The sequence below is a fragment of the Hypanus sabinus genome, chromosome 6 (assembly GCF_030144855.1).
Source record: "Hypanus sabinus isolate sHypSab1 chromosome 6, sHypSab1.hap1, whole genome shotgun sequence".
Classification (NCBI taxonomy): Eukaryota; Metazoa; Chordata; class Chondrichthyes; order Myliobatiformes; family Dasyatidae; genus Hypanus; species Hypanus sabinus.
In genome coordinates this window covers 121,036,224-121,060,478 of record NC_082711.1, presented here as the reverse complement: position 1 = coordinate 121,060,478, position 24,255 = coordinate 121,036,224, and the positions used below count along the sequence as shown (strand labels likewise).

At 46.7% G+C, this 24,255-nt stretch overlaps 1 protein-coding gene across 4 annotated transcripts in view; it reads left to right on the top strand.

The window, feature by feature from the left end:
* copa (COPI coat complex subunit alpha) overlaps positions 1–24,255 on the top strand; it is a 92,901-nt gene that overhangs the window by 63,881 nt on the left and 4,765 nt on the right. For all 4 annotated transcript variants that reach the window (XM_059972839.1, XM_059972840.1, XM_059972838.1 and 1 more), the window contains 7 exons: positions 6,652–6,758; positions 6,910–6,987; positions 8,079–8,147; positions 8,615–8,751; positions 11,210–11,396; positions 15,093–15,203; positions 15,389–15,550. In XM_059972839.1, the coding sequence (XP_059828822.1) occupies positions 6,652–6,758; positions 6,910–6,987; positions 8,079–8,147; positions 8,615–8,751; positions 11,210–11,396; positions 15,093–15,203; positions 15,389–15,550 (851 nt within the window). The remainder of the gene's footprint in view (positions 1–6,651; positions 6,759–6,909; positions 6,988–8,078; positions 8,148–8,614; positions 8,752–11,209; positions 11,397–15,092; positions 15,204–15,388; positions 15,551–24,255) is intronic.

Genomic DNA, 24,255 nt, shown 5'->3' with positions numbered 1-24,255 from the left:
ATTGTATTTTTTAATTATTGTGTTGCTTATCTTGTTGTGATGCGCTTGTGCTGTATTAGATCTGGAGTAACAATTATTTTGTTGTTCTTTACACTTGTGTACTGAATATGACAGTAAATAATCTTAATTTTTTTGAAATGTCGAGGGTGTAGGTTCAGGGTAATGGGGAAGAGATTCGGACAGAGTATGACCAGGAACCACCTTCACCCAGAGAACTGAGGATCAGTGTTACTCACTACATACGTTTACATATGTGAGGAATTCACTGTGATGTGTTGGTCTGGGAATGTTGAATCTTTGTGGGTGGAGTTTCTACTGCAAGGGTAGAAAAAGCATTATAGGAATCGTACATAGGCCTCCAAATAGTAGCCAAGATGTGGGACTAAGATTGCAAAGGGAGCTGGACCAGGCATGTAATAAAGGTAGTGACATAATTGTAATGGGGGACTTCAATATGCAAGGGGGTTGGGAAAATCAGGTTGGTGGCAAATCACAAGAGAGAGAATTGGTTGAATTCCTACAAGGTAGCTTTTTAGAGCAGCTTCTGCTTGAGCCTACTCAGGGAAAGCCTATCTTAGGTTGTGTGTTATGTAATAATCCTGGTCTTATTAGAGAGCTTAAGGTAAAGGAACCCTTAGGAGGCAGTGATCATAATGTGATTTGTTACATATGTGTTGCTGTTAACAAATCACTATTTTATTAGTAACTACGTAATATAGTAACTTAAAACCAAGAGTTAGCTGTGTTATGCATATATAGAGGTGCAAAAATAAAGTTCCCAAACTCATTCAAGCTGAGGTGGCAAGAGTTTCAGTCTTACGATGGTATGTAAGAAAGTTAAGTTCAATCCACAGAATTGAGGCAAGAGAGAGGTATTTGTAATCCAAATAAACAGGTGTCGTCGATCTTCCAGTTATCCTCCGAATCCTTCAAGTTAGCCAATATGTGACTCCACTAAGGGTACTGTCTTCAAGTGATAAAGCTACCAACCGAGGTGGGAGTTAGACACACCAGTAGTTCCCACAGGTTCCCTTACCCATACTGTGGGTAAAGGTAGTTCCCTTACCCATACTGTGTTAGCCACTGATCCAGTTCCACAACATAGGAAGTAACTCCAACAGTGATTTGCCACAGGGGTGCCTTTCTTCAGTGAATACCACACCCAGACAAGGGTAAACACACAAGTGGTATTCACAAAGTTTTCCCCCCTCACCAGAGAACCCACTCCTGTGGATTAACTATGTGACAATCACACTTTTGTATTGGAATGGAATCAAACTCACCCTTACGGGCTACTTAGAGAGAGTCCAAACAGTGATCTCTTTGTCACTAGATTTCTTCTGTTTCAAACCTTCCTCTCCCCTCTCTGCAAACTTCTTCGCTGGATCGATCTCAACTCACCCCTTTGGGCTACTGAAAGTTTAAACCAGCGACCAACTCACTGGTGTCTTCCATTGACCAAAACCATCTTGACTCTGACTGTGTGTGTCTCTGTCCTTGTATATTCAAAACAAGCTGCAGAAAAAAATATAAACATTCATTGTCCATCAAATTCATTGTCTCTCACCATAGTAACCAAGCAATTTTGTAGTCAGTAAAAATCTAACAATGTCCAAAAGTCAATCTCATTCTCTCAGCGTTTTAAAGTGACAATCCACAGAAAAAATGAACCCTAGGGGTATATAACAGATTGAATTCATACTGTAATTTGAGAGGGAGAAGCATAAGTCACATGTATCAGTATCACAATGGAATAACGGGAATTCCAGAGGCGTGAGAGAGGACCTTGCCCAGGTTGATTGGAGGAGGATACTGGCAGGGATGACAGCAGAGCAGAGATGGGATTAATTCACAAGGCGCAAGGTAGACATGTCCAACAGAAGAAGTTGTTCTCAAATGGCAGGGGTAGGCAACCGTGGCCGACAAAGGAAGTTAAGGACTGAATAAAAGCCAAGGAATGGTAGCAAAAGTGAGTGGGAATTTGGATGATCTGGAAGCTTTTAAAATCCAACAAAAAGCTTAAAAAGCTAAAGAAGGGAGAAGATTAAATATGATGGCAGACTAGCCAATAATATAAAGCAGGATACCAAAAAGTTTTCTCAGTTATATAAAGAATAATTTTTTTGGACCACTGGAAAATGATGCTGGTGAGGTAGTACTGGGGGACAAAGAAATGGGAGAAGAACTTAATGGGTACTTTGCATCTGTCTTCACTGTGCATTAATAGTGTGACAAAGGTCCGTAAGTGTCAGGGAGCAGGAGTGAGTGCCATTGCTATTGCAAAGGAAATAGTGTGAGGCAAACTCAAAGGCCTTAATGGATAAGTCGCCTGGACCAGATGGAGTATACCCCAGTCCTGAGAGAGATTGCTGAAGAGATAACGGATGCATTGGTCATGATCTTTCGAGAATCACTTGATTCTGGCATGGTCTTGGAGGACCGGAAGATTACAAATGTCACTCCACTCTTTAAGAAAGGAGGAAGGCAAAAGAAAGAAAATTATAGGCCAGTTAGCCTAACCTCAGTGGTTGGGAAAGTATTATGAAGAATGAAGTTTCTGGGTACTTGGTGACTAATAAAATAAGTCAAAGTTGGCTTGGTTTCTGTCAAAGGAAATCGTGCCTGACAAATCTGTCAGAGCTCTTCGAGGAAGTAACAAGCAGAGTGGACAAAGTAGAGGCATTTACTTGGAATTTCAGAAGGCATTTGATGAAGTGCTACACATGAGGCTGCACATAAGATAAAATCTTATGGCTTTACAGAAAAGATGCTGTAATGGATAGAGGAATGGCTGACAGGCGAATAGGAATAAAAGGAGCCTTCTCTACTTGGCTGCCAGTGACTGATGATATTCCTCGGGGTTAGTATTGGGACTGCTACTTTTCACATTGTTTGTCAATAGTTTAGATAATGGAATTGATGGCTTTGTGGCAAAGTTTGCAGATGATAGGCAGATAAGTGGAGGATAGGTAGTGCTGAGGAAGCAATGCGTGCGTCACTACCTCAGAAGCGAGGGAGAAAGGTCGGCGTCCTGGTGAGGTTGAGACAGCGTATTAATTGGCTGCCGCTCCCAAGTGTACTCATGGCTAACATTCAGTCCTTGGACAGCGAACTGACAGCCAGAATCTCCTACCAGCAGGAAGCAAAGGAATGTAATGTTTTGTGCTTCATGTTTTGTGCTGGTTGACTAAGAGGAGATACCGGATCATGCCATCGAGACCTCTGGGTTCCCCCTGTTCTAGGGGGACAGATCTAAGAACTTTTCTGGGAAAAGTAAAGGAGGTGGGGGGATATGCTTCATGGTCGATAGTGCTTGGTGCGACCCCCGGAACATGCATGCCCTCATATCCTTTTGTTCCCTGGATCAAGAGTACCTGGTGCTACTGCGAGGACCCTTCTGGCTGCCTAGGGAGTTCACGGCTGTTATTGTCATACCTGTGTACATTCTGCCGCAGCCTGATACTGACCTGGTTCTCAAGGAACTGTACGAGACCATCAGCACCCTGGAGACCACACACCCAGAGGCTGCCTTCATCGTCACCAGTGACTTTAACAGAGCGTCGCTGACTAAAGACTCTACAGTTTTGCCAACACATCAGGTGAGCACTCGGGGAGATAGCACACTCAACCACCACTACTCTCCATTCTGCAATGCTTACAAAGTGCTTCTCCATCCACCCTTTGGGGTGGATGCTACAGGACTGCTTTGATGACATCAACTGGAATGTCTTTCGTGATGAGGATGTCTCCGAGTTCACGGAGGGGTCACGAGCTTCATTCAGAAGTGCATCGAGGATGTTGTCCCACAAAAATCAGTCAAGGTCCATCCAAACTAGAAACCCTGGATTAAGAGTTCCGTGAGCACCGCACTCACCGCACGAGACAGAGCTTTCACCACTGGTAACCACCAGGAACTTAAGAAATGCAGCTACGTTCTAGGCAAAGTCATCAAGGCAGTGAAACAACAACACAGGGACAAGATCCAGACACAACTCTCCACCAACACACACAGCTTATGGCAAGGTCTGCACACCATCGCAGACTTCAAAGCTAAACGTAGTGGAGTTTCCAACATCACTGCCTCTCTCCCAGATGGGCTAAATCTTTTTTTATGCTCTGTTTGATGTCGCCAACACTGGGCCCCTGAGGAGAGCCATTGATCCAGCCTGCACCTTGGTCATCTCTGAGGCTGAAGTACTGAGGCGTTTCCCATGAGTGGATAGTCACAAGGCTTCAGGACCGGATGGCATCCCAGGGCGGGTACTCAGGATGTGCACAGCACAACTGACAGGTGTGTTTACAGACATTTTTAATCTTCCCTTTCCCAGTATAGAGTGCCTTACTGCTTCAAAACACCCTTCATTGTCCCTGTACCTAAAAGATCAAGGTAACATGTCTGAACGACTGGCGCTCACCTCAATAGTAAGCAAATGCTTTGAGAGGCTGGTCAAGGATTACATCTGCAGCTTGCTACCACCCACACTGAACCCCCTATAATTCACCTACCGACACAATCAATCGACAGATGATACGACAGCCACAGTTCTACACACCGTCCTTACAGATCTGGAGAAGAAGGATGCTTATGTGAGAATGCTGTTCTTGAACTACAGTTCAGCATTCAACACCGTAGTTCCATCCAGGCTCGACAGAAGCTCAGAGATCTCGGCCTTCTCCCTGCCTTGTGCAGCTAGATCCTGGACTTCCTGTCAGATTGCCAGCAGGTTGTAAGAGTGGGCTCCTTCACCTCTGACCCTCTGAACCTCAACACAGGAGCCACCCACAGCTCCAAACTGCTCATTAAATTTGCAGATGATACTACACTGATTTGCCTTAACTCAAAAATAACAAGGCAGCCTACAGAGAAGAAGTCATCACCCTGACACAGTGGTGTCAGGAAAACAACCTCTCCCTCAATGTCACAAAAACAAAGGAGCTGGTTGTGGACCGCAAGAGGAATGGAGACAGGCTAACGCCTATAGACATCAATGGATCTGAGGGTGAGAGGGTGAACAGCTTCAAGTTCCTCGGCATAAACATCACTGAGGATTTCACATGGTCTATACATACCAGCTGTATAGTGTAAAAAGTACAACAGCACCTCTTTCACCTCAGATGGTTGAAGAAGTTCGACATGAGTCCCCAACTCTGAAGGACTTTTTACAGGGCATAATTGAGAGCATCCTGATCAGCTGTATCACTACCTGGTATGGGAACTGTACTTCCCTCAATCGCAAGACTCTGCAGAGAGTGATGCGGACAGCCCAGTGCATCTGTGGATGTGAACTTACCACTATTCAAGACATTTACAGTGACAGGTGCATAAAAGGATAGAAGGATCATTGGGGACCTGAGTCACCCCAACCACAAACTGTTCCAGCTGCTACCACTTGGGAAACAATACTGCAGTGTAAAAGTCAGGACCCACCAGGCCATCAGACTGATTAATTCACGCTGACACAACTGTATTTCTAAGCTATAATGACTGCTCTGTTGTATATCTAACTGTACATACTGTTTATTACAAATTACTGTAATTTGCACATTGCACATACAGACAGAAACGTAAAGATTTCTACTCATGTATGTGAAGGGTGCAAGAAATAAAATCAATTCAATTCATTGCGATTGCTGCAGAACTTCGACAAATTGGAAGAATGGACAAAAAAGTGGCAGATAGAATACAGTGTTGGGAAATGTACGATATACATTTTGGTACAATGTGCAGTCTATTATCTAAATGGAGAGAAAATAAAAACATCCAGAGATGAAAAGGGACTTCGAAGTCCTCGTGCAAGACTCCCAAAAGGTTAATTTACAGGTTGAGTGTGTGGTAAAGAAGGCAAATGCAATGTTGTCATTTATTTCAAGGGGAATAGAATGTAAAAGCAGGGAGATAATGCTGAACCTTAATGAGACACCAGTCAGGCTGCACTTTGAGTATTGTTAACTGTTTTGGGCCCCATATCTCAAAGGATGTATTGTCATTGGAGAGAGTCCAGAGGAGGTTCACGAGGGTGATTTTGGGAATAAAGGGATTAACATATGAGGAGCGTTTGGCAGCTTTGGGCCTGTACTCACTGTAATTTAGAAGAATGTAGGAAATCTCATTGAAACCTATTGAATGTTGAAAGGACTAGATAGGGTGGATGTGGAGAGGATGTTTTCTATGGTGGGGGGTATCCAGAACTAGAGGGCACAGCCTCAGAATTGAGGGGTAACCTTTTAGAACAGAGGTAAGAAGGAGTTTTTTTAGCTACAGTGTGGTGAATCTGGGGAATGCTCTGCCATAGTTGGTGGTGGAGGCCAAGTCTGTGAGCATATTTAAGGTGGAAGTTGTTTCCTGATTGTACAGGACATCGGAGGATATGGAGAGAAGGCAGGTGTATGGGGTTGAATGGGATCCAGGAATAGCCATGATGGAATGGCGGAGCAGAATTGATGGGCTGAATGGCTTAATTCCTCTTCTACATCTTGTGGTCTAACAGTTTTGTGAATTAATTGGAATTTGTTGAAATCTCCCCTCTCAATATCCCCTCTCTCCCTCTCCCCCCCTCCCTCCTCTCCTTCTACCCCTCTCATTGCCCCTTCTAATTGCTCTCCCACCCCCTCTCATTGCCCCCCCCCTCTCCCCATGTCCCTGATTGGCAGATGGCTTTGTGGATGCTGCTGATGCATTTGGAGAGGATGCTGCCAGGGCTACGGAAGAAGGAGGTGGTTGGGATGTGGAGGAGGATCTCGACTTGCCTCCTGAACTGGTAAGCATCCTTTTCCAATCAGCGTAAATCAGTGCTGCTGTGCATGCTCTCTATCAGCGTCTCCATGGCGAGGGAGAATCTGCAGTCTCTTTCTGAGCTTTGACTAGCCTCTGTTTCTCTCACCCTGTGCAACTGCGTGTCTCATCCCCAGGAACTCGGTGGGAATGCAGGAGGAGGACCCACTGATGGATTCTTTGTCTCGCCCTCTCGAGGGAGCAGCCCTGCGCAGGTAGGTGAGGTGGGTGGTGGGATGCCCACCTCCCTCACGATACTGTTTCCTGGGCACAAAATGTCAGCCGGTCTTGCTGGCATCAAGGCACATGGTGGCCAACAGCGTGACTGACATGAATCCCAGTGTAAAAGTAGGCACTCTTCTGGGGGTCATGACTGTTCAGCTCACACAGCGGGTGGGACAGCACATCATAGTCAGTGGAATGCTTTAGGCTTCAATTCTGCCACTTCTGAAAGGGGCTTCCTGCCTCACTCCAACATGGATGGGTCATTGATCACAGTAGAGTGAGGGCTCATTGGCCCGGAAGGGCCTGTTACTATGCTATATCTCTAATTAAAAATAAAATGATAAAAATGACTGTAGCTGTCCTGTCTGCTCCAGAAAATGGCTACTGCCATGATTAGCTTTTTAATGTCTGCAAAATAAGCACTTGCCACAACTTCATGTCCAGAATGACCATCAGTGTGGTTGCTATCACAAGGGTGTGTGTTGAAAGTAAATTAATTATCGAAGTGTGTATATGTCATCATATACAAACCTGAGATGCATTTTTGCGGGCATTCAGAGTAAATACCAGAAACAATAGAATTGATGAAAGACCAACCCCAACAGGACAAACAACCAGTGTGCAAAACACAACAAACTGCACAAAGAGAAGAAAAATCCCAACATAATAACAAACAAATAAGCAATAACTATCAAGAACTTGGGATGAAGAGTCCTTGAAAGTGAGTCTAGAGCTTGTGGGAACAGTTCAGTGCTGGGTTGAGTGAGGTTATCCATCCTGGTTCAAGAGCCTGGTGGTTGAGGGGTAGGAACTGTTCCTGAACCTGGTGGTGTGGGCCTGAGGCTCCTGTTCCTGACACTTTCTTGTTCAAGACCCCCCCACCGCTCCTCGTACTCACGTAGGTGTTGCCTCCCTCATCACTCCTTGTCGTGCTTACAGAGGTATTGTTCCTCCCCCCCCCACCGCTGCTCCTCGTACTCACGTAGATGTCTCCCCCTTCCCCCCCCCCCACTCCTCATCGTGCTCATGTAGCCATTGTCGCGTTCTTCCACTCATGTTGCTCCCTTCCTGCTCCTCGTAGGTTTGGTGTAATAACTCCCAACTGGCTGCTGATCACCTTGTTGCGGGATCCTTCGAGACTGCGGCTCGGGTAAGTCACTGTCTGTCATCTTGTGCGAGATGTTTGTTTGGGTCTCGGGGACGGCTGATGTGTGTGTGTTGTCAGAGGACAATCATGACTTCTCCCCTTTTACCTATTATTCCATCTCAGGAACAGCTGATGTGAGTGTTGTCAGGGCAGTAATGACTTCTCCCCTTTTACCTGTTATTCTGTCTCGGGGACAGCTGATGTGTGTGTTGTCAGGGCAGTAATGACTTCTCCCCTTTTACCTGTTACTCCGTCTCGGGGACAGCTGATGTGTGTGTTGTCAGGGCAGTAATGACTTCTCCCCTTTTACCTGTTATTCTGTCTCGGGGACAGCTGATGTGTGTGTTGGCAGGACAGTAATGACTTCTCCCCTTTTACCTGTTAGTCCGTCTCGGGGACAGATGATAGGTGTGTTGTCAGAGGACAGTCATCACTTTCTCCCTTTTTAAATCTGTTATTCCACCTTGCAGTTGCTTCATGACCAGGTTGGTGTCACAAACTTCGGCCCTCTCAAAAACCTCTTTCTGCAGTCATTTGCCCGTGGCCGCTCTGTATTCCTGGCTCTGCCGTGCCTGCCTGCCATGTATGGATACCCCCAGCGTAACTGGTGAGTGATTGGCCCACATTGGGTGTGGAATGTAAGGGAGTCCATTTCTTCCACACTTGTTCCTCTTCCATCTACCCTTGTTCTCTTTGCCCAACCCCTTCAACCACCACCCCCCCCCCCCGCCTCTCCCAACCTTCCTGCGATCCCACATGACAGCATGTGCGCGCGGTTTGGCCTTCAATGCCATGCTACTGTAGCGGTGGTTGTGACGCTGTTGCAGCTCAGTGCATCAGAGTTTGGAGTTCAATTTCGCTGCTGTCTGTAAGGAGTTCATGCATTTTCCACACCCATGTAATCATTTTGGTTCCCTCCCACGCTAGTTAGTAGGTTAATTGGTCATTGTAAATTGGCGGGCCAGAAAGACCAGTTCTGCGGTTATATCTCTCAACAAAATAAATGATTCTAAATAAAGACCCCTGGTGGTGGATGCTAATTGAATGTTATGAGAGTCTTTGTCTCCAGCACATCCTTGGGCAGTGTTTCCTAACATCCAGCCTAACTTCTGGATGAAAACTTTCCCTCCTTTCCCCAGATCTCTTCTTCCCCCTTATCCTAAACATAACCATAAGACATAGGAGCAGAATTAGGCCATCTGGCCCATCGAGTCTGCTTCACCATTTAGTCATAGCTGATCCTTTTTTTCCCTTCTCAACCCCAGATCTGGCTTTCTCCCTGTAACTTTTGATGCCATGTCCAATCAAGAACCTATCGATCTCTGCCTTAAATACACCCAATGACCTGGCCTTCACAACTGCATGTGGCAACAAATTCATCACCCATTGGCTAAAGAAATTTCTCTGCATCTGTTTTGAAAGGGTGCCTCCCTATCCTGAGGTTGTGTCCTCTTGTCCTAGACTCTCCCACCATGTGAAACATCTTCTCCACATCTACTCTGTCTAGGCCTTTCAACATTCAAAAGGTTTCAATGAGAACCCGCCTCATCCTTCTGAATTCCAGTGAGCACAGACCCAGAACCATCAAATGGTTCCTCATCTGATAACCTTTTCATTCTTGGAGTCATCCTTGTGAACCTCCTCTGGAACCTCTCCAATGCCAGCACATCTTTTCTAAGATGAGAGGCCCAAAACTGTTCACAGTGCTCAAGGTGAGGCCTCACCAGTCTCTTATAAAGCCTCAGCATCACATCCCTGCTCTTGTATTCTAGACCTCTTGGAGTGAATGCAAACATTGCATTTGCCTTCTTCACCACTGACTCAACCTGCAAATTACAATTTAGGGAGTTCTGCACAATGACTCCCAAGACCCCTGCATCTCAGATTCCTGGATTTTCTCCCCGAATAGAACCCTGGGGTTTAACCTAGGGTCTAGCCTACACATAGCCCTAGTGTTTTAGATACTGTTGCTGTGGGGAGGAAGTTTCTTACCTGTACTTTCGACACTCCATGGCCACTTTATTAGGCTCTATCTAATCAGCTAATTGTGTGGCAGCAAATCAGTGCATAAAAGCATGCAGACATGGTCAAGAGGTTCAGCTGCTGTTCAGACCAAACATCAGATTGAGGAAGAAATGTGATCTAAGTGATTTTGACTGAGGAATGATTGTGGGTTGTTTGAATATCTCAGAAACTACTGATCTTTCTGATTTTCACTGCCCCCCGCTCTCTGTAACCAAATTAACCCTCCACCATCGTCCCCCTGCTCTTTGTAAATAAGTTAACCCTCACCTTCGCCCCCCCCCCTCCCCCCCACCACCACTCTCTGCCCCTACCGCTATTGGACATAGGAGTAGAATTATTCAGTTCGGCCCATCAAATCTGCTCCACCATTCCATCATGACTGATTTATTTTCCTTCTCAACCCCATTCTTCTGCCTTCTCCCTATGACCTTTGATCCCCCTATTAGTTAGGAACCTATCAGCCTCTGCTCTAAATATTCTGAATTATTTAGCCTCCACAGCTGTCTGTGGCAATGAATTCCCCAGATTCACCACCGTCTGACTAAAGAAATTCCTCCTCAGTTCTCATCTAAAAGGACATCCTTGTATTCTGAGGCTGTTCCTTCTCGTGCTAGACTCCCCCACTATAGGAAACATCCTCTCCACATCCACTCTATCTGTGTCCTCTGGTCCTAGGCTCCCCCACGACAGGAAACATTCTCTCCACATCAACTTTATCTAGGCCTTTCATTATTTGATTGGTTTCAGTCAGATACCCCCTTCATTCTTCAAACTTCAGCAAGTACGGCCATGAGCCATCAAACACTCCTCATGCTGTAACCCTTTCATTCCTGGGATTATTCTCATGAACCTCCTCTGGACCCTCTCCAATGCCAGCTCATCCTTTGTAAATTTGGACCGTTTTCTCCCACGTTCCAAAGACGTACAGGTTTGGAAGATTCATGTCGGGCTGGGAGAGTCTCCTGTGTCAGGAGACTGTGATGCTGGGAAGGGGCTGATGACGGTAAGACTTAACTGCTGTTTGGCTTGGCCTGTTGCAGGAAGGATGCTGGCCTGAAGGGCGGGTTGCCAGCCGTGGGGCTTAAGCTAGCCGACCTAATTCAGCGCCTGCAGCTGTGTTACCAGCTGACTACTGCTGGCAAGTTCGAGGAGGCTGTCGACCGCTTCCGGGCCATCCTGCTCAGTGTGCCCCTGCTAGTGGTGGAGAGCAAGCAGGAGATTGCTGAGGTGAGAGGCGAGACAAACGGAGAAGGGAGCAGGTGGGGAAAGGTGGGTGACGATCGACAACAATATTGCTGGACTCCTGAGCTGAAGTTATGGAGGGAAGTTGGCTCTCTCCCTCTTAAAGGCCGTAAGATACAGGAGCACAATTCAGCCGTTTGAAACATCGAATCTGATTTCTTTCCCATTCTCCTACCTACTTCCTACAACCTTTAATCCTGGAAATGTGATTGATTGGAGTGTAGAAGAATGGGAAATGATGGTGCAGCACAGATTCAGGGTTGTTTCGTGCCATTTGCAGTACACAGGTGTAAAGGAGAGGGAAAGAATCATGCACTGCAACACAAAAAACCCGCTCAGATGAAGAACACAATAATTACGTAAGATGACTTCTGTATATCAATTGCATGTCCATAAAGTGAGAGTAGGCACAGAAACGATTCAAGAAATGATGAAGTAGTGGTGGTCAGGGGTGTGGACGGCTGGGTCAGTGAGTGGAGAAGTTGATCAGCCTCACTGTTTGTGCAAAGTCACTGTTTTTGAGTCTGGATGCTACGTAGCCTCCTCCCTGATAGGAGCAGGACAAAGCAGCGCGAGTGGGATCGTTCATGATGTTACTGGCACTTTTCTGTATATGTGTGGGTTGGCTGATGGTGCAATAGTCGGTTTTGACTCCCCGGTGTATATAGAATAGTACAGCACATTACAGGCCCTTCAGCCCACAATGTTGTGCTGACCTTCAAACCCTGCCTCCCATATAACCCTCCACCTTAAATTCCTCCATATACCTGTCTAGTAGTCTCTTAAATTTCACTAGTGTATCCGCCTCCACCACTGACTCAGGCAGTGCATTCCATGCACCAACCACTCTCTGAGTGAAAAACCTTCCTCCAATATCCCCCTTGATCTTCTCTCCCCTTACCTTAAAGCCATGTCCTCTTGTACTGAGCAGTGGTGCCCTGGGGAAGAGGCACTGGCTGTCCACTCTGTCTATTCCTCTTAATATCTTGTACACCTCAATCATGTCTCCTCTCATCCTCCTTCTCTCCAAAGGGTAAAGCCCTAGCTCCCTTAATCTCTGATCATAATCCATACTCTCTAAACCAGGCAGCATCCTGGTAAATCTCCTCTGTACCCTTTCCAATGCTTCCACATCCTTCCTATAGTGAGGCAACCAGAACTGGACACAGTACTCTAAGTGTGGCCTAACTAGAGTTTTATAGAGCTGCATCATTACCTCACAACTCTTAAACTCTATCCCTCGACTTATGAAAGCCTTCTTAACTACCCTATCTACCTGTGAGGCAACCTTCAGGGATCTGTGGACATGTACCCCCAGATCCCTCTGCTCCTCCACACTACCAAATATCCTGCCATTTACTTTGTACTCTGCCTTGGAGTTTGTCCTTCCAAAGTGTACCACCTCACACTTCTCTGGGTTGAACTCCATCTGCCACTTCTCAGCCCACTTCTGCATCCTATCAATGTCTCTCTGTAATCTTTGACAATCCTCTCCACTATTTACAACACCGCCAACCTTTGTGTCGTCTGCAAACTTGCCAACCCACCCTTCTACCCCCACATCCAGGTCGTTAATAAAAATCACAAAAAGTAGAGGTCCCAGAACAGATCCTTGTGGGACACCACTAGTCACAACCCTCCAATCTGAATGTACTTCCTCCACCATGACCCTCTGCCTTATGCAGGCAAGCCAATTCTGAATCCACCTGGCCAAACTTCCCTGGATCCCATGCCTTCTGACTTTCTGAATAAGTCTACCTTGTGGAACCTTGTCAAATGCCTTACTAAAATCCATGTATATCACATCCACTGCACTACCCTCATCTATAGGCCTGGTCACCTCCTCAAAGAACTCTATCAGGCTTGTTAGGCACGATCTGCCCTTCACAAAGCCATGCTGACTGTCCCTGATCAGACCATGATTCTCTAAATGCCCACAGATCCTATCTCTAAGAATCTTTTCCAACAGCTTTCCCACCATAGACATAAGGCTCACTGGTCTATAATTACCTGGACTATCCCTACTACCTTTTTTGAACATTTGCCTCCCTCCAATCCTCCGGTACCATTCCTGTGGATAGCGAAGACATACAGATCCTAGCCAGAGGTTCAGCAATCTCTTCCCTCGCCTCGTGGAGCAGCCTGGGGAGTATTCCGTCAGGCCCTGGGGACTTATCCATCCTAATGTATTTTAACAACTCCAACACCTCCTCTCCTTTAATATTAACATGCTCCAGCATGCTAACATGCTCACTCATATTGTCCTCACCGTCATCAAGTTTCCTCTCAGTGGTGAATACCGAAGAGAAGTATTCATTGAGGACCTCGCTCACTTCCACAGCCTCCAGGCACATCTTCCCACTTTTATCTCTAATTGATCCTACCTTCACTCCTGTCATCCTTTTGTTCTTCACGTAATTGAAGAATGCCTTGGGGTTTTCATTTACCCTACTCGCCAAGGCCTTCTCATGCCCCCATCTTGCTCTTCTCAGCCCCTTCTTAAGCTCCTTTCTTGCTACCCTATATTCCTCAGTAGACCCATCTGATCCTTGCTTCCTAAACCTTGTGTATGCTGCCTTCTTCCACCTAGACTAGATTTTCCACTTTACTTGTCACCCATGGTTCCTTCACCCTACCATTCTTTATCTTCCTCACTTGGACAAATTTACCCCTAACATCCTACAAGAGATCCCTAAACATCGACCACATGTCCATAGTACATTTCCCTGCAAAAACATCATCCCAATTCACACCTGCAAGTTCTAGCCTTATAGCCTCATAATTTGCCCTTCCCCAATTAAAAATTTTCCTGTCCTCTCTGATTCTGTCCTTTTCCATGATAATTTTAAAGGTCAGATACGTCCTGTAGAGACGTCATGTCCACTGTGGCACAGTGATGCAGTTTCTCAGGAGGCTTTGAGTCAATCATCAATGCGTCAAGTCTTCTCTGCAGGCTTTGGGAACCAAGAATGTGCGGACATGGATTCAGGATGAGAGGAGAGAGAATTAGCAGTGAGGGGAAGGGCAACCTTCCCCCATTGGTGGTCTGTGCACAGAGTGTTTTGCCAGAGAAAGTGGTTGAGACAGGTACATTAAAAACATTGGAAAGAAAAGTTAATAGGTGAAGGGCAAGAAGGGAAGGAAGGGGAGTTCCCAGGAGCAAGGAGCGATCGAGGGGGAGAGGAACAGGTTGAGGGGTATTGCAAGGGAAGATATCTTCAGCCAGAGGGTGGTGAAGCTTCAGAATTAATTGCCTCAGACCTGGCCATGGGGTGTATTGAAGGCACAGACTGAGAGGTTCTATATTGGTTAAGGGCCTGAAAGGTTACATGGAGAAGGCATGGAAGCGGCATTTAGTTCGAGGGGAAGAACAGTCTCAGTGGGCCGAATGTCATCATTGTGCTCCTCTGTCTTATGGAATTGAGGGAGGGTGAGATTACATGAGGAAGTGAAGAAAGAATGGGGAAATGAGGTGAGGGAGGTGGGTTTGAAGGGGAGAGAGATGGGGAAGGAGGATTGTGAGATGGAAGGAAAATTAAAAACTGGCAGTTTGGGGGTTTGACGAAGGGTGGGGGCTCTGTGCAGAACGGCGGTTGGTCCGTGAGTGGGATCATTGCAATACAAGGGATACCCGAGTACCTGTCCTGGAGCTGAACCCCTTGCCTCCCTGTGTACTGGCAGGCACAGCAGCTGATCACCATTTGCCGGGAGTACATTGTGGGGCTCAGCATGGAGACCGAGCGCAAGCGATTGTCCAAGGACACGCTGGAGCAGCAGAAACGGATATGTGAGGTGGGCCCAGGATCAGTTGTTCCCACCCCACTGATCGGTCCCTCGCCCACCCCTCCAATCCGTCCCACCCTGCCCTTCTCCTCCCCCACCCTTCCCAACCTGTCGTTTACCTCCCTCCTCACCCTATCCTGGCGCGGTCTCCTCCAGCCCCGAGCTGACCATTTTTCACTCTCTCCTCCCCCAAGATGGCTGCCTACTTCACACATTGCAACCTGCAGCCTGTGCACATGATCCTGGTGCTTCGCACTGCCGTCAACCTCTTCTTCAAGCTGAAGAACTTCAAGACTGCAGCAGCGTTTGCCGGTAGGCTCCTGGAGCTCGGACCCAAACCTGAAGTGGGCCAACAGGTAATGTTTCAGGGGCTGGTTGAGGGAGCAGTAAGGGCAGTGGAATCTGACATTTCAAATGACATAGAGTCATACAGGTCCTTCGGCCTATCTACCTGGTTCCATATGCTTTCACCCGGTCCCTCTCCCTCTGGACCCCCCTCACCCGGTCCCACTCCCTCAGGACCCCCCCTCACCCGGTCCCACTCCCTCAGGACCCCCCCTCACCCGGTCCCACTCCCTCAGGACCCCACCTCACCGGGTCCCACTCCCTCAGGACCCCCCCTCACCCGGTCCCACTCCCTCAGGACCCCCCCTCACCCGGTTCCTCTCCCTCCGGACCCCCCCTCACCCGGTCCCTCTCCCTCCGGACCCCCCCCTCACCCGGTCCCTCTCCCTCCGGACCCCCCCTCACCCAGTCCCTCTCCCTCCAGACCCCCCTCACCTAGTCCCTCTGGACCCTTACACTGGTCCCTCTCCCTCCGGAGATCCCCTCACCTGGTCCCTCTCCCTCCGAACCCCCCCTCACCCGGTCCCTCTCCCTCCGGACCCCCCCCCACCTAGTCCCTATGGACCCTCTCACTGGTCCCTCTGCCTCCAGACTCCTTTCACCCAGACGTTCATTGTGATGTTTTGACGTTCATTGTGTAGTTATACCATGAAGTGAGACATTTCCGAACCTGATGTTACGCTATGTCCTGCCCGATGATGAGATCAACGACCAAACAGCCAGCCTGAACATGTACTAGGCAGTGCACCAGTGTTGCTATGCTTGTGGTACCAGCTTAGTGTGCCCACCACTTAGTAACCCTAAACCTTATCTGTTTGGAGTGTGGGTCACAGGGAGAATACTGAAGCTGCAGATAGGCAGTCAGTTGCAGGAATCGAGCCCCCCATCTCTGATCAGTCATCCTGTAAATAGTTATGCTTGCCACTTAGCTAGCCTACCACCTCCTGTTAAATCCTACACCTCTCCAGTCAATCATTGAACTGGTCACTTTGTTTAGAGACACTTCTTGGCAAAGTTACTGACCCGCCATTTGGTACACATGGCTTTGTGGCCAAGTTCGCAGATGATACAAAGATGGGTGGAGGGGCAGGGTGTCTGCAGAAGGACTTGGACAGATTGGGAGAGCGGGCAAGGAAATGGCAAGTGGAGTACAGGGTCAGGAAGTGTGTGCTCATGCGCTTTGGTAGACGGAGTAAAGATGTAGGCTACTTTCTAAAAGGGGAGGAAGTTCAAAAATCAGAGGGGTAAAGAGACTTGGGAGTCCTTCCGCAGGAGGTGAACTAGCAGGTTGAGCCAGTGCTGTGGAAGGTAAGTGCAATGTTAGCATTCATTTGGAGATGACTAGAATATAAGAGCAAGGATGAGCAAAGAGCTGAGGTTTCATAAGACACTGCTCAGACCGCACTTGGAGTACTGTGTGCAAGTTTGGACCACTTGTCGAAGAAAAAGTGCTGACATTGGGGAGGGTCTTGAGGAGGTTTGCAAGAATGATCCCAGGAATGAAAAGATTAACACATGAGGAGTGTCTGATGTCTCTGGGCCTGTAGTCGCTGGAATTTAGAAGAATGAACGGGGTCTCATTGAAACTTACTGAATATTGAAAGGGCAAGAGATAGTGGATATGGTGAGGATGTTTCCTATGGTGAGGAGAAGAAGTATCCTCTAGGACCAGCGGTCGCGGCCTCAGAATAGAGGGACATCCATTCAGAACAGAGATGAGAAATAGCCAGAGGGTGGTGAATCTGGAATTCATTGCCACAGGTAGCTTTGAAGGCCTGGTCATTGGGTATGTTTAAAGCAAAGGTTGATAGGTTCTTGATCAATGGGTTAATCAAGGTTATGGGGAGGTCAAAGGTTACAGGTAGGAGAACAGGTTTGAGATGGATAATAAATCAGCCGTGATGGAATGGCACAATGGGCTGAATAGTCTAATTCTGCTCCTATGTCATCTGGTCCTGTGGCATTTTGTGGATGCTCAGGATTTCCAGTATCTCTTGTATTTCTGAGGGTGATGTGGGGTTTGGAGGGGAGACACGGTGCTCTTCTTCATTCTCCAAGGCTCAGAAGAGAAGAGCCTGGAGATGATGCTGCAGATAACCATCCCACCAGCACTGGTTGTAGGGAGTTCACCCCTCCTACACTACCACCTGCCCCTCCCTGGATCATGTGCCACTCTATCCTTGGAAAGCATCAAGTTGCATAAGTCACTGGGACCAAACGAGATGTACCCCAGGCTAGTGTGGGAGGTGAGGGAGGAGATTTCTGAGCCTCTGGCGATGATCCTTGCATCATCAATGAGGCGGGAGAGGTTCTGGAGGATTGCGGATGTTTTTCTGTTATTCAAGAAAGGGAGTAGAAATAACCCAGGAAATTATAGACCAGTGAGTCTTACTTCAGTGGTTGATGTTGATGGAGAAGATCCTGAGAGGCAGGATTTATGAACATATGGAGAGGCATAATATTATTAAGAACAGTCAAAATGACTTTGTCAAAGGCAGGTTGTGCCTTACGAGCCTGATTAAATTTTTTGAGGATGTGACTAAACACATTGATGAAGGTAGAGCAGTAGATGTGATAGCAGTCAGAGTAGGACGGCTTTGGCTCGACAGGCAGAGGCGAGGTTTGAACGGGGTAAGATTGCGCAAGCGCGTGAAAGTGAGGCAGTGGGAGAATTTAAAAAGCAAGCGGAGACTGGGGACAAGCTTCACTCCAAGTGAGGTAAGGCAGGTAAGTTCCTTTAATTAATTTAATTACCTTAGCAGTAGATAATGGAGGCACCAGTTAGGGCAGTTGAGTGCTCCGTTTGCAGTATGTGGGAAATCAGGACGAGCACATTTATCCCTGATGGCTACACCTGCAAAAGGTGCATCCAGCTGCAGCTCCTGACAAACCGAGTTAGGGATCTGGAGCTGGAGCTGGATGAACTTTGGATCATTCAGGAGGCAGAGGCAGAAATAAACAGGAGTTACAGGGAGATAGTCACCCCTAAGAGTCAGGAGACAGGTAGCTGGGTGACTGTCAGGAAAGGGAAGGGGATTAGACAAGAAGAACAGAGCACCCCTGTGGCCGTTCCCATGAACAATAAGTATACCGTTTTGGATACAATTGGTGGGGATGACCTACCAGGGACATGTTGCAGTGGTTGCATCTCTGGCATCGTGACTGGATGCTCAGCTCAGAAGGGAAGGAGGGAAAAGAGAAGAGCAATAGTGATAGGGGATTCGAAAGTTAGGGGGACAGATAGGAGGTTCTGTGGAAGAGATTGAGAGTCCCGGACGGTCTGTTGCCTCCCTGGTGCCAGGGTCTGCGATTTCTCAGATCGAGTTCTCAGTATTCTCAAGAGGGAAGGTGAGCAGCCGGATGTCATGGTCCATATAGGGACCAATGATGTGGGTAGGAAGACTGAGGAGGTCCTGAAAGATGAGTTTAGGGAGTTAGGCACCAAGTTAAAGGACAGGACCTCCAGGCTAGCAATCTCAGGATTGCTACCAGAGCCACGTGCAGGCGGATTTAGAAATAGTAAGATAGCGCAGATCAATACGTGGCTAAAGACATGGTGCAGGAGGGAGGGCTTCATATTTATAGATAATTGGGCAGTTTTCCAGGGAAAGTGGGACCTGTTCCGGCGGACGGTTTACATCTGAACTGAAGGGGGACAAATATTCTTGCAGGTAGGTTTGCTAGAGAGGCTCCAGTGGATTTAAACTTGATACGGGGGGGGGGGGGGGGGAACCAGAGTATAGGAACAGATGTATGGGAGAAGGAAGAAAAAGAAGATAGTAAAGTTGTTCTCTGTTAGAGATAAACAGAGGAAGACGTGGAGAATTTCTTAAATGAATTTATTTTAATGCTAGGGGCATTGTAAGGTGGATGAGCTTAGAGCATGGATTGATACCTGGAAATATGATGTTGAGCTATTAGTGAAACATGGTTGCAGAGGGGTGTGATTGGCAACTAAATATTTCTGGATTTTGTTGCTTCAGGTGTGATAGAATCGGAGGGACAAGAGGGGGAGGTGTTGCATTGCTTGTCAGAGAAAACATTACACTGGTTCTATGGCAGGATAGATTAGAGGGCTCGTCTAGGGAGACTATTTGGGTGGAATTGAGGAATGGAAAAGGGTTAGTAACACTTATAGGGGTGTATTATAGACCACCTAATGGGGAGCGAGAATTGGAGGAGATAGCAGATATTTGTAGTAAGCACAGGGTTGTGATTGTGGGAGATTTTAATTTTCCACACATAGACTTGGAAGCCCATACTGTAAAAGGGCTGGATGGTTTGGAGTTTGTAAAATGTGTGCGGATAGTTTTTTGCAGCAATACATAGAGGTACCAACTAGAGAACGAGGGGTCACAGTTTAAGGAAGGCTTTTAGGACTGAGATGAGGAGAAACTTCTTCACACAGAGAGTGGTGAATCTGTGGAATTCTCTGCCACAGGAAACAGTTGAGGCCAATTCATTGGCTATACTTAAGAGGAAGTTAGATATGGCCCTTGTGGCTAAAGGGATCAGGGGGTATGGAGAGAAAGCAGGTACAGGGTTCTGAGTTGGATGATCAGCCATGATCATATTGCATGGCGGTGCAGGCTCGAAGGGCTGAAAGGCCTACTCCTGCACCTATTTTCTATGTTTCTAGAAGGGGCATTGTTGGATCTCCAAGTGAGATAGGTTTGGTGACGGAGGTATGTGTTGGGGAGCACTTCGGGTCCAGTGATCACAATGCCATTAGTTTCAATATAATTATGGAGAAAGATAGCACTGGACCCAGGGTTGAGATTTTTGATTGGACAAAATCAACTTTGAGGAGATGCGAAAGGATTTAGAAGGAGTGGATTGGGACAATTTGTTTTATGGGAAGGATGTAATAGAGAAATGGAGGTCATTTAAAGGTGAAATTTTGAGGGTACAGAATCTTTATGTTCCTGTTAGGTTAAAAGGAAAGGTTAAAGGTTTGAGAGAACCATGGTTTTCAAGGGATATTGGAAACTTGGTTCGGAAAAAGAGAGAGGTCTACAATAAATAGAGGCAGCGTGGAGTAAATGAGGTGCTCAAGGAATATAAAGAATGTTAAAAGACTCTTAAGAAAGAAATTAGAAAAGCTAAAAGGAGGTATGAGGTTGCTTTGGCAAGTAAGGTGAAAATAAATCCAAAGGGTTTCTTCAGTTATATTAATAGCAAAAGGATAGTGAGGGATAAAATTGGTTCCTTAGAGAATCAGAGTGGACAGCTATGTGTGGAGCCAAAAGAGATGGGGGAGATTTTGAACAATTTCTTTTCTTCGGTATTCACCAAGGAGAAGGATATTGAATTGTGTAAGGTAAGGGAAACAAGTAGGGAAGTTATGGAAACTATGACAATTAAAGAGGAGAAAGTACTGGCACTTTTAAGGAATATAAAAGTGGATGAATCTCCAGGTCCTGACAGGATGTTCCCTAGGACCTTGAGGGAAGTTGGTGTAGAAATAGCAGGGGCTCTGACAGAAATATTTCAAATATCATTAGAAACGGGGATGGTGCCAAAGGATTGGCGTATTGCTCATGTGGTTCCATTGTTTAAAAAGGGTTCTAAGGGTAAACCTAGCAATTGTAAGCCTGTAAGTTTGACATCAGTGGTGGGTAAATTAATGAAAAGTATTCTTAGAGATTGTATATATAATTATCTGGATAGACAGGGTCTGATTAGGAACAGCAACATGGATTTGTGCGTGGAAGGTCAGGTTTGACAAATCTTATTGAATTTTTTGAAGAGGTTACGAGGAAAGTTGATGAGGTAAAGCAGTGGATGTTGTCTATATTGACTTTAGTAAGACCTTTGACAAGGTTTTACACGGAAGGTTAGTTAGGAAGGTTCATTCATTACGTATTAATATTGAAGTAGTAAAATGGATTCAACAGTGGCTGGATGGGTGATGCCAGAGAGTAGTGGTGGATAACTGTCAGGTTGGAGGCCGGTGACTAGTGGTGTGCCTCAGGGATCTGTACTGGGTCCAATGTTGCTTGTCATAGACATTAATGATCTGGATGTTGAGGTGGTAAATTGGATTAGTAAGTATGCAGATGATACTAAGATAGGTGGTGTTGTGGATAATGAAGTAGTTTTTCAAAGCTTGCAGAGAGATTAAGGCCAGTTCGAAGAGTGGGCTGAAAGATGGCAGATGGAGTTTAATGCTGATAAGTGTGAGGTGCTACATTTTGGTAGGAATAATCAGAATAGGACATACATGGTAAATGGTGGGGCATTGAAGAATGCAGTAGAACAGAGTGATCTAGGAATAATGGTGCATAGTTCCCTAAAGGTGGAATCTCATGTGGATAGGGTGGTGAAGAATGTTTTTGGTATGCTGGCCTTTATAAATCAGAGCATTGAGTACAGGAGTTGAGATGTAATGTTAAAATTGTACAAGGCCAAATTTGGAGTATTGTGTACAGTTCTGGTCACCGAATTATAGGAAATATGTCAACAAAATAGAGAGAGTACAGAAGATTTACTAGAATGATAACAGGCAACACACACAAAATGCTGGTGGAACACAGTAGATCAAGCAGCATCTATAGGGAGAAGTGCTGTCGACGTTTCGGGCCTTTGTCAGGACTAACTGAAAGGAAAGATAGTAAGATTTGAAAGTAGGAGGGGGAGGGGAAAATACAAAATGATAGGAGAAGACCAGAGAGGGTGGGGTGAAGCTGAGAGCCGGAAAGGTGATCGGCAAAAGGGATACAGAGCAAGAGAAAGGAAAGGAACATAGGACGGGAGGTCTAGGGAGAAAGAAAGGGGGAGGGGAGCACCATAGGGAGATGGAGAATAGGCAGATTGATGGGCAGAAAGAGAAAAAAAGGAGAGGGGGGGGGAATAAAAGCTAAATATATCAGGGATGGGGTAAGAAGGGGAGGAGGGGCATTAACGGAAGTTAGAGAAGTCAGTGTTCATGCCATCAGGTTGGAGGCTACCCAGCCGGTATATAAGGTGTTATTCCTCCAACCTGAGTGTGTCTTCATCTTGACAGTAGAGGAGGCCATGGATAGACATATCAGAATGGGAATGGGACGTGGAATTAAAATGTGTGGCCACTGGGAGATCCTGCTTTCTCTGGCGGACAGGGCATAGGTGTTCAGCGAAATGGTCTTCCAGTCTCACCAATATATAAAAGGCCACACTGGGAGCACCGGACGCAGTATACCACACCAGCCGACTCACAGGTGAAGTGTTACCTCATCTGGAAGGACTGTCTGGGGCCCTGAATGGTGGTGAGGGAGGAAGTGTAGGGATAGGTGTAGCACTTGTTCCGCTTGCAATGGTAAGTGCCAGGAGGGAGATTGGTGGAAAGGGATGGGGGGATGAATGGACAAGGGAGTCCATAGATCCCTGTGGAAAGCAGAAAGGTGAGGGAGGGAAAGATGTGCTTGGTAGTGGGATTCCCTCACCCCTCTTTCTGAGCAGTAGATGTATATGGATTTCAGCAAGGCATTTGATAATGTACCCCATGCAAGACTTATTGAGAAAGTAAGGAGGCATGGGATCCAAGGGGACATTGCTTTGTGGATCCAGAACTGGCTTGCCCACAAAAGGCAAAGAGTATTTGTAGATGGGTTATATTCTGCATGGAGGTCGGTGAGCAGTGGTGTGCCTCAGGGATCTGTTCTGGGACCCCTGTTTCGTGATTTTTATAATTGACCTGGATGAGGAAGTGGAGGGATGGGTTAGTAAATTTGCTGATGACACAAAGGTTGGGGGTGTTGTGGATAGTGTGGAGGGCTGTCAGAATGTTACAGCAGGACATTGATAGGATGCAAAACGTGGCAGATGGAGGTCAACCTAGATAAGTGTGAGGTGGTTCATTTTGGTAGGTCAAATATGATGGCAGAATATAGTATTAATGGTAAAACTCTTGGCAGTGTGGAGGATCAGAGGGATCTTGGGGTCCGAGTTCACAGGACACTCTAAGCTGCTACGCAGGTTGACTCTGTGTTTAAGAAAGCATACGGTGCATTGGCCTTCATCAATCGTGGGATTGAGTTTAAGAGCCGAGAGGTAACGTTGCAGCTATATAGACCCCACTTGGAGTACTGTGCTCAGTTCTGGTCGCCTCACTGAGGGAAGGATATGGAAACCATAGAAAGGGTGCAGAAGAGCTTTACAAGGATGTTGCCTGGATTGGGGAGCATGCCTTATGAGAATAAGTTGAGTGAACTCAGCCTTTTCTCCTTGGAGCGACGTAGGATGAGATGACCTGATAGAGGTGTATAAGATGATGAGAGGCATTGATCACGTGGATAGTCAGAGGCTTTTTCCCAGGGCTGAAATGACTAACATGAGAGGACACAGTTTTAAGATGCTTGGAAGTAGATACAGAGGAGATGTCGGGTAAGTTTTTTTACGCAGAGAGTGGTGAGTGTGTGGAATGGGCTGTCGGGTGACGGTAATTTCTAAAGTAAGGACGTGTTCGGCACAGCATTGTGGGCAGAAGGGCCTGTATTGTGCTGTAGGTTGTCTGTGTCTCTCTCCTTGTGGGCTGAAGGGCCTGTATTATTCTGTAGGTTTTCTATGTTTATATTCTGCCTTTCCTAATTCCATCACCATCTCACCCGCCACTCTCTGTTCAGCCTCCTCCTGTCCAATTCTGCCGCCAAGTCCCTGAGAAGTAGAAACAGGCCACAATCTGCTCCGCTATTCCATCATGGCTGATTTATTATCCTTCTCAATTCTATTCTCTGCC